The 11,057-nt window shown below is 42.2% G+C and overlaps 1 protein-coding gene across 1 annotated transcript; it reads left to right on the top strand.

Moving 5' to 3' along the window:
* Positions 1 to 4,748: 4,748 nt before the first annotated feature.
* LOC124151302 lies at positions 4,749 to 10,670 on the top strand. The gene is made up of 3 exons (XM_046523702.1): positions 4,749 to 4,870; positions 8,817 to 9,029; positions 10,252 to 10,670. The coding sequence occupies exons 1-3, from the start codon at positions 4,837 to 4,839 to the stop codon at positions 10,668 to 10,670; spliced, it is 666 nt and encodes a 221-aa protein (XP_046379658.1). The 5' UTR covers positions 4,749 to 4,836.
* Positions 10,671 to 11,057: the final 387 nt, after the last annotated feature.

The following is an 11,057-nucleotide window of genomic DNA, read 5'->3' as shown; positions in this document are numbered from 1 at the left end:
ACAATCTGGTCACGCATACCTTGAAGTTAACTTCAGTTATATCTTTATTCAAAAATATGAAAAGTCAGAAGGAATGGGTGCATAGTCAGAAAGAAATGCGAACATTAGTGAATGTAGTATAACCATAGAGTTCTAGATAACTTTTGTCATTAAACAATAAACCCCGTGACTAACCACGGGTCCGGGTAGTCCAGTGGTACCCGGGTCCTACTCAGTACCCACCCGACCCGGGTACCCGATTTACCCGTCCCAGCCCTAAACCATACCCACGTCCTGCTTTAAAACTAAACATCAATTTACTAATCATGGCTGGTGCATTTTCCTATTAGCTGCTGTAAATTAGAGTACTCTTGTATCCTCGGCTAATTGCTGAGGTGTATGTGTTTACCACAAGACGAGACCGCAGTAGTTACCCCCCTTCCTCCCCCATCTGAATCCATGTCGTGGGCCTCCTCTCGCGTGATTCCCCGGTACTTTGAGCCCAGCTTGTAACATTGTATGTTGAGCTGTTCCATAGTATACCGTATTTCCTCTATTAGACGCCGGCCTCTAATAGAAGCCGGGTCAATTGTTCAGTGCAAAAAATAGAAGCCGGGCCTCCAATAGACGCCGGGTCGATCAATTGATACAATTAATGATCACTTTCATAGTGAAATGGGGGTATTAATAGAAGCCGGGCCTCCAATAGACGCCGGGCCTCTAATAGACGCCGGGCCTCTAATAGACACCGGGTGGATCAATTGATACAATTAATGATTCCTTTCATAGTGAAATGGGGGTATTAATAGAAGCCGGGCCTCCAATAGACGCCGGGCCTCTAATTGACGCCGGGTCAAAGGCCTGTCCGAAATAAATAGAATCCCAGGCGTCTAGTAGAGGAAATACGGTACCCACTTTATCACTGACGTCTACGTTGTCGCACATGTAGGGCCCATGCACTCAATGTGTACAGCTGCTACTGTTGCTGTTGAGGTGTATGCATAGATTGGTGAATGGGATACGCAAGTGTTGGTGTGAGCTATTTAAGTTATGGAGGTATGAATGGTTGGTCGTGCAGTTTGTAATGATTGAATAAAGTATGCATTTTATGAGCATTGTTTTTTGTAGTGATTTTTTGTAACTCTCAAACGTCAACACAAGAGAATTAGATCCACCAGTCTCGGTCACCCGTGACGACCCGGGTTAGGCCTTGGTCTTCAATAACTCGTGAATGTCGTAAGAGGCGACGAAGATCGGATGGTCAGGCTCGCTGACTTGGTTGGTGCACGTCATCGCGTCCCAACTGCCTTGATCGGTGCTCATGATGTCAATCACTGGGTCGTCTTGTCCAGACTCGATTATTTACAGACCGCCGACATATAGCTGGGGTATTGCTGAGTGCGGCGTTAAGAAACAAACAAGGTATATATGGGGATATTATACAAACATGCTTTCGGAAAAGTCATTAATTTCATTTACAGTTAATTTTCCTATTAAGTATACATGTTATTTGTGTTGAAGACAAGCAGTGATGTCATAATGCAAACACGCTTACTAAAATGTAATGGATTTCATATCCCTCGATTTTTTTACACCTCGCCTTCTTAGGCCACACAGGGGCGGTCGGGTAGCCTAGTGGTTAAAACGTTCGCTCGTCACGCCGAAGACCCGGGTTCGATTCCCGACATGGGTACAATGTGTGAAGCCCATTTCTGGTGTCCCCCGCCGTGATGTTGCTGGAATATTGCTAAAAGCGGCGTAAAACCAAACTCACTCACTCACTTTTATTTTTCGTTTCACGGACCCGCCGCCCCCTACTGACAAGCAGCTGGAAAAGAAATATATTAAACATAAAAATATTTATTTTATTATGTCTCTCGCTAGTAATATAGACACTCTTATACAATATTAAATGTCTACATTACTATCAGTGATTCAAAAACCCAGCTGCAGTTTTAACTCCACGGCAGAATGACCATCATATAAATAAATAAATTTATTGACAGCTATTTATTTTTATTTTCATTTCGACCGACCTTGTGCGGAAAAGCTGGAATAAATCCGTGAATCATTTAATTTAAAAAATGTGGCCCTATAAAGCTCGAACATTGCCCAGTGCGGGGTTAAACAACAAACAAACGTTGACGATGTGTCTCTTCAGCCGTTAACAGTTCGGAATCGTGCTAGACTCACTCACTCTGCACTTAATTAAGAGGATTCAGTATTGTCCACGCGTCGACAGAAACGTAATATCGCTAAACCATCAGAGGGAAGTCAGTATTTGCGAGAAGTGACCCGTTGACCCCATTCTTTACTGGTATAGGTTTATTCAGAACTTTATTTGCATCTAGATAAAGATGACACGCAGGTGACAGACATTGACCTCTGTCAAGAGGTCCATGATCTTCAATTGAACACAAATGAGCAGTCTTTGGGTTCGTGCGGCACGAGTTGTGTACATTGGGGTAGCTGGAGGTAGAAATAGTTAGATCTGAAGACAACTAGCGCTCTGAACTAAAACGGATATACAGTAAAGTACGGTTATAACGAACTCAAAGGGACTACTAAATTTTAGTTCGTTATAAACGTAGTTCGTTATAAGCATATAAACAGCATAACTACAGCAAATAGTCGGGACAAAAAAAGTAAGTTCGTTATATCCGTAAGTTCGTTATAAGCGTTTTCGTTATAACCGTAGTTTACTGTAACACATATTTTGCCACACGTCTGATTTGACTTACAGAAATGTTGATTTCTTCTTATTTCGGCTCTTCCATTTTTGTTCAGTAACTGTTTCGCAGCTACTCCTATTGAATTTTAATACAATTGTTTTAAATCTGACACTCTGTTGACAGCTGAAAATTGTTGACGTTGGCGTTAATCACACGATCGCTAAATTGTTTGTGTTGCTTTTGTACTTGTGGATTTGATTATATCTGTACTGCTTGACGGTACAGAAATGAGTGTCAACCAAGCGAAGTGCAATATCATAATCGGCCCAGACTCAGTTTTTCATGGAGAGTCTATCTGAACGACCACTGCATAGATTTTACAGAGTGTGAGAGAGTGAGAGTGAGAGTGAGAGTGAGAGAGAGTGGGAGTGAAGTGTCTAAGGCACAGCGATTCGCTGTGCAGAGTTGCGTCCCTTTAGCTCGCCAGATAACTATGATTGTGGGTTCGAATCCCGGTTCGCCCCGATTATGTTTCTAGGTTTGTCAGCACCATACCCCTGCTCATGGGTTTCACCGAAGTGGTCAACGTCTGAGACCTGCATCACTTCGGGCTTTCCTCCCACATTAAGCTGAAATGCCATGATATAACTGGAATAATGTTAAAAGCGGCGTTAAACCCAACTCACTCACCTATGTACAGTGTGTTGAGAGGATCAGCAACCCTGCAGAGTCCTTCGCTTGGATGAAGTCGGCTGGTCTGAAAAGTGTAACTGAAGGTTTTCTGTTTGCTGCCCAGGACCAGTCACTTCCAACTCGAAACCGTCAATGTGTGATTTTGCATCAAAATGTAAATATGAAATGTAGATGATGCAATGAATGTAATGAGACTGTCCAACTCATTGTCAGTGGATGCCCAGCTTTGGCACAAACACAGTATCTTAAGCGACATGATGGAGTGGCTCGATCATTTTATTTCCGTCTTCGCCTACTTGTGGTTTTGACACAGAAGTCCATCCATGTAGGACCCAGAATATGTAGAGGGCGTCATGGAAAATTTCTTTGGAATAGGCCCGTATATGCAGCCTCAGACCTATCCAGGCCAACAAACCTGATCCTGACCTTTTTGATAAATCCAATGAAATGATTTATATCATTAAATTTTCTGTCACTTTTCACAGTAATGCGATTGACAATATTCAGGTAAAACATGGCAAATATGCGGACCTTGCTTTCGTACTGTCACGCTTGCATCCAATGTACCAAGTTGTCGGACTCCCTATTTTTCTTGGTGCCCTAGTTTGGTACGTCCCAATCTGTTGACTGACATTGGGAGAGTACCCGGATTTGCTGCCAGGAATACAGCCCTTCTGACAATCTGGATAATGAAGAAGGCTGCAGTGATGGGGAGTCTTCACATTCTCCGAAAAGCTCGCTGTTTGTACTGTGTGTAGAGGGGGCAAGTGCCCTGAGCTGATGATGAGCCTAACCAGCCTGACTGTGCCAGGATCAACCAAACCCTCTTTGCTGCATTTAAAAAAAATATTAATCTGTAAATAATAATAACAACAACAATAAGTAAATAATTCATTATTAATTAAAGCAAGTATATAAAAAATGACACAAATACTATATATAATTGTCAGGAACATGGTTAAAGAGGCAACGGCACCCATGTGTGCGACTAGTACTTGAGATCCTCATCACGTAGATCCATTTATAAAGCTCAAAGCGTCAATACGTATCCCCTACCACACAATCAAACACCCCTTCACTCTCAATAAATAGGTTCATTCTATAATATATACATCACTAAAAGATCCTTGTCGCGAGATCCGGAATAAGTACACCCACTAAATTAGTCAATGCAGTGTCAAGCTGACGATTGTGTGAGAGAAGGGGGCAATTTCTACAAATGCTAAGGTCAAAGTGGGAAGTTCACCGCATTAGTCACAAGGGTAGGGTTACGTACCCGCCAAATACAGGTGCTCGGCTACATTGAAGCCGCGGCGGCTCTGCAAATATGCTCCTCTGTTCGTGTACAGAGTAAAAAGCTCAACAATGGTGTTTTCATATCAAGCAATTAAAGGAAGGTCAAAGCTAAAGGATCCCGTTCTTAAGGCGATTTGGGATATCTGGAGTTGAGAGATGACGTGTGAGGTTGGGAGACACCTTTGGCGAAACTGACATGGAGTTTATGTGGTTGCTGCGACTGTCTGTGGGTAAGTATGTAGATACGTGAGTATGGTTTTGCGTCGTTTTAAACAATGTTCAGCAATATCACGAGTGAGTGAGTGAGTTGGGTTTAACGCCGCTTTTAACAGTATTCCAGTTATATCGCGGCGTGTCAGCTTAATGTGGGGGAAAGCTCGAAGTGATGCAGGTCTCAGACGTTGACCACTTCGGTGAAACCCACGAGCACGGCTATGGTGCTGACAAACCTCAGGGATGTGAAATCTCCGCGGAAACGCGGAAAATCGCGTTTTTTAAAATAGTAGTCCTCGGAAAAAATCATCTTCCGCGGAAAAAAATATTAAAAATTTAAAAAAAACACTCCGAAAAATATGATCGAAAACCGGACAATTGGCGCGGATTGTCCTGTTTTCGATCGGAGCTTTCACAGCATAGGTTTTCGGACATCATATGTTTTCCGTCACGAATACTTGCACTATAACGTGGGGCATGGCGTCACACAGAAATTGTAAATACTCAGAGTCAGCTGATGGCTTGTTTTTAAGATAAAGTTGTCTTTTAGCCTGTAAGTGAATGAGATGTTTTACAGTTGTTCATGTGATAAGCGAGAAATTTATGAATGTTTCTTCAGCGTCCAAAACCCCATGTCATGGGGATATATATTGTATTAATGTCTTATGTTTGAAATGGAGTTTTGTTTTTTTCATCAAAAGGTAAGTACAAGGTAAGTTTTTTTCAATATGCTTCAACATGGGGAAAGGGTCAGACATTGCACACTTGTGACAGTTGTCCTTGTGTCTGGGGGATGGGGGTTGAAGTTTATGGCAGTATTGCTCCCAGACCTGGCGGGTAGCCAGGTGCGCGAAAGCTATGCCCGATTTTTTTAAAGTACTGATTTAACTTCGAAATTTTACTGCATCTGCCATCTTGTTTATTTTACTTATTGACTTTTGCCATTGACTTATTACATTTCTTGGTGTGAATGTTGTCCAAACTGCATGAAATTGCTTAAAATGCAATCAAATGTTTTAAAAATTTCTGGGGGGGCATACCCCCAGACCCCCCTAGACTTTTCCTCTTTTTTCGGCAAAACCTGCTCACATCCCTGAAACCTAGAAACATACTAGTAATCGGGGCGAACCGGGATTCGAACACATAATCATAGGTTTCTCTCTCACAGTGAGTCGCGGCGCCTTAGACTACTGGGCCACCCGTGCCCCCCAGCAATATCACGAATATCATCGTAAATAGGATTCACACACTACCCATGTGGGTCATCGAAACCGGGTTTTCGACGTGACGAGCGAACGCTTTAACCATTAGGCTAAGTGTGAGGAGTTGGTTTCTGTATCTACGGCGGTATCTTGTTAGTAAGTGTAATTAATTACTGTAGACTTTAGGATGTCTTTGAAGGCAGAAGCGAATTATTTTGTGTGTCTTTTTTTGAAATCTAAACCGACATTCGTTGTATTCTATATTCTTTGTATGAAAGTCCAGTTGTGAAAGTCTCAACTCGTCACGCCGAAGGCCCGGGTTCGATTCCCCACATGGGAAGACGTGTGTAGCCACTTGTTGGTGTCTGAGTCGAGATAAGGCCGCAGGATAATGTTAACAGTGGCTTTTAAACCAAACTCCATCATTTGTAATATTTAGATTTTAACGACCGTCTGTTTCAGGGAATGTATTATAGGGTAATATGACGATGTTTAGGACTAAGCAGTTTAAAGTAATTGGCCAAACATTTACCAAATTTGTTATTTGCTAGATCCCGTCAAACTATAACCTTTGGGCTGCTATATTTTTCTTGCTGTTCCTGGAAACATATTATGGACGAGCAAGGGAAACTATGCATGTATCTCGTGGCATGTTGATTATCTATCGTCTCACGGTTTCGAATATATACTCTGCAAAAAAAGAAACGCAAAGTGATTTTAGATGTATATTTTATATCATATAAATAATCAACAGATGGTAATCGATTGTTCACAATTGGCTCACATCATTGTAACTGACTCAGGTTCTATATGGCACACATGGAATAGTAGATTTTCAAGGTGAAGGTCATCTTTTCTCAATATCTTTTATGGCCGCTTTTAGAGTCCAAAAATGACTGGCATCGTCGTCCCATATAAGCAATCAGATCCCGAATTGTGGCTTGGGGGAATGCTCACTCACTCTACCTGCAATGCTTGTGCCAAATGTTGGAGGTTCTGTGGTTGTTGCTGACGTGCTCGCAGTCGTGCATCTAGTGCATCCCATAATTTTTCGATTGGGTTTAACTCTGGAGTCCTGGAATGTTGTGTGTGGATGTTGTGATTCCTGAAAAAGCTGTTGTCAGTCTTGCCTTGAGAGGTCGGGCGTTGTCTTGTTGGAAATTGACGTTCGCTTGTTGCATGATGTGAAGGACGGGTGGCCGAAGAATCTCTTCAGTGTAACGTTGTGCCGTTAAACTCTCCAGAACGTGCACCAAACCTGTTGTACCAGTGTAGGAGATAGCTGCCCACATCAACACACTACCACCACCAAATCTGTCCACTTCCTGTATGCAGTTTCGGGCATAACGTTCCCCGAGAAGCGTGTAAACACCGACGTCTACCATCCGCGCGGCGAAGCATAACACATGTCTTGTCACTGAACCAAACTTGTCCCCATCGAAGTTGTGGCAATACCCTGTGCCCTTGATACCATTGACGTCGCAGCCGGCGATCCAGTTCCGTCAAAGTGACACCTCGAACTGGTCTTGTAGCGGGAATACCTTCAGCACGTAAACAGTTCCCCACTGTCTGGGCTGGTATCCTACGCAATATTGGCATTGCCGCTGTTGTAGTGGTGGCAGGGGATAGCGTCAGGTGAACTTTCTAGCCAATGAGCGTCAAGGCTTCTAAATTCACGGTACGAGTTATCGAAGCGTTCAAACCAGCATCTCTGATTTCTGTACCTCCAAAACGAACTGAGATGACAAGTTCCAAAAGTAGAAAGTATAGTGACGTCATCATATTGTTGAAGATATGATTTATCATACACCCTCTCGTTTCTGAGCGCCATGGCATGTACACCCAAATTAAGATACCATCGAAGGATAAGGTGTGTTCTGTGTGGTTTATCATTTGTACCAAAGCGAAATTTCCAAATCTAGTGAGGTAAAAATGAAGCCGAATCGTCCTTGAAAGCTGACAGCTTATTCGCTCAAGAACAAATAAATCCTACTTTTTGATTTGGCGGTCAAAGTTCACTCAATGTTCATTTTCTATAAAGGTGTCCTCATATCTTAACGAGTGGTAAACGTCCAAGACCTGAATGACTTCGGGTTTTCCTCCCACATTAAGCTGACACGCCGTGATATAACTGGAATTTTGTTAAAAGCGGCGTTAAACCCAACTCACTAACTCATATCTTAACGCATCGGACTTATAGATCTGATTCAAACGAGGCTGTATGTGAGCATGTATGTATCTAATTTAATATTTAGGGGTTGCCCCCCGCTGGATTTTTTATCAAAAACGTTTTATTTGAATCATGAAAATACAAGTTGGGGACAAGTGATACTTGTACAAATATTTGCTCCCCCCCCCCCCCCCCCCCCTGGTTTCATGCTTGGCATCTTGCGTGAATAATTCCATCTCCCGATCTGGACTACTTTTACAACTCCCTTGCCTCGGGAAGATCGAATAATTCTGATCTTGTGGTGAATTGTCTGCTTGAAACTGCCGAGTCTTCTCATTTGCACTGCCAGGTCGCCAGTGCAACACCATTAGCTGGGAAGTTCACAGATTGTCCCCACCAAATGTGAGGGTTCTTTTTTCCCACAATGCGTTAGTGACATTTGTTTTTATCTGATCTCTTAAATACCTTCTTTGATAGGCATTTAGAAGTTGGAGTACTAAGTAAGGATAATAAATCTTATCCTTATCTTAAATTCTTATCCTTACTCATAAATACCGTTAGTATCCTTATCATTTTTATCTTTTATTTCAGTGATGGCCATTTTGAGTACCGGAAGTTCACTTGGCAACTCGTGCTGGAACTCACGTGACTTTGACATCATGCCTGGTGAAACATGCTTCAGTTTCATCTTCTGTTACTATGGTTACCCTATCAACAAAAGCTGGTGCTATAGAGGGTCAGCTTTCGATGCCGAACTCAAACAATGTACCACCAAGGCGTACGAAGTATGCATGTCTCGTAGAGGTAACGCCATTTTGTTTCAAGCCATTATTTACGGACGGGAACGCGTATGCAGTTGGTATCATATTCAGTGTATGATATAATGTCCAACGTTCAGTGGCCAGGATGGCTGGTTAGCAAACCACGCTGCAAACCCATATCATATGTCAATTACTAGCCCCAAACGCTTCCAATAAACTACGAAATGAAAACAAACAGACTTTGACATTAAATGACGTCTCAACTGACATGATGATTCGTAGAAATAAATGACAAGGATTTTCAACTTTACAGTCGGGCACGCTTTACGAATATGTTACTCGTGGATATGTTACTCGTGGATATGTTACTCGTGGATATGTTACTCGTGGATATGTTACTCGCCCAATTAAAAGTCACTGAGAATTGGGTAGAGGACAGGCAGCGATTTCAAACACTCAAATAATGTGACCTGTTCTCTAGTTTTGTATAAGATAAACCATTTATGAAGCAGCTGAAAGATATAATTTTTTGTGTTTTCCCTGTTTTGTCCGATGTTTTGAAGATGTGAACGGAAACCTAAATATTGCCAAAATGTCTCTTCAAACACAGTTTATTTTGAATAAAAACTTCTTGTAAGATTACTATCCTGATCATATTACGTCTATAACATCTGCAAAAGTCGACCCCACAATACCACATGGCCTTCCACATGGAGATTCCGGAATTTAGTAGATCCCAAGCAACCTGACCTATGCATTTAGTATGAAGCGACATATTACATCAGTACTGGCCTCGGTGACTTTGTTTGCGTGTCATCTTACCCGGATTGCGTGATTAATACACGCCAACGTTATATGGGTTGAATACAGCTGAAAGGGCAAGCTCACACGAAAATGAACCTATTTTTCTTCTACTTTTTCAACATGAAAAGTATTAACCTTGTATAGTTTCATAGCCAAAACAATACAAGTTTAATTTATACAACTGATTTATTTTTTGCATTAAATCGGTTCGTATCTTTCACCTTTACCGAGAGTTCTCTTTCCTTAATGAGATTCCGGAATTTAGTAGATCCCCAGCAACCTGGCCTATGCATTAAGTAAGAGGCGATTTTTTACACCAATACTGGTCATACTCGGTGACTTCGACTGTCTGTCATCTTACCCGAATGGCTCGATTATTACACGCCAACATCATATGGATTGCATACAGCTTAATATCGGCGTTAAACAACCAACAAACCTCTGACTTATTGATTCTTCAGATTCGTTGTCATCCCCAATCGCCAAGTTCAGCTGCCCGGTTGATGTGAGTGAAGGTTTCTACCCAGATTATTCCAAGGGCTGCCCAACAAAACAGTTCTACAAATGTCGCCGCGGCGAGGTCCAGTCAATGACGTGCGAGACGGACCTCTTTTTCAACGAGGGCACCGACAAGTGCGACAACGCAACAAACATACCGTGCGGCGCCATCTTGGTCTGTCCGCCATCTTTACAATATGGCGTCTATGCAGACTACACCAATGGTTGCCCGCCTAACAGGTTTATTAGATGTTTTGGAGGGTCTGGGGGAGAATCGATCAAACTTGAGTATACTTGTCCAGATGGTTTGTTCTATAACGAAGGAATTAAAACATGTGACTACAGTAAAAATGTACCCTGTCTTGATAATAAAAAGGAATGATAATATGACTGTGTTTTTCGTTATTTATCCTCGCAGCTGGGAAGGACGGTAGACACTTCTGTATTTAGTCAGTCGGCGAGGACAGGTTTAGGGTAGACACCTAATACACTATTTCTTGTCGTTAGATGCGGCTAAAGTGGATCGGATGGTCTATTCACTGACTTGTGATACATGTTATATTTGCTTATATTGCCCGTACAAGATTCCTAGGGAATGCACCAAGGGGAGACCACTCTGAACATATTACCTTATTAGACCAATGATGTAGCTCATATCTAGCCACAAATTCAATCGAAAGGTGTAAATAAGAATATGAAAAGATGCAAGGGGTATCTATAAGGGTACCCTCTACATCTGAAGTAAACCTGCATTAAGTTGGTTGGTTGT

The sequence above is a fragment of the Haliotis rufescens genome, unplaced genomic scaffold, assembly GCF_023055435.1.
Source record: "Haliotis rufescens isolate VD_foot unplaced genomic scaffold, xgHalRufe1.0.p SCAF_6, whole genome shotgun sequence".
NCBI lineage: Eukaryota > Metazoa > Mollusca > Gastropoda > Lepetellida > Haliotidae > Haliotis > Haliotis rufescens.
Note: the sequence above shows the minus strand (reverse complement) of the source record. Positions and strands in the feature narration are given on the sequence as shown.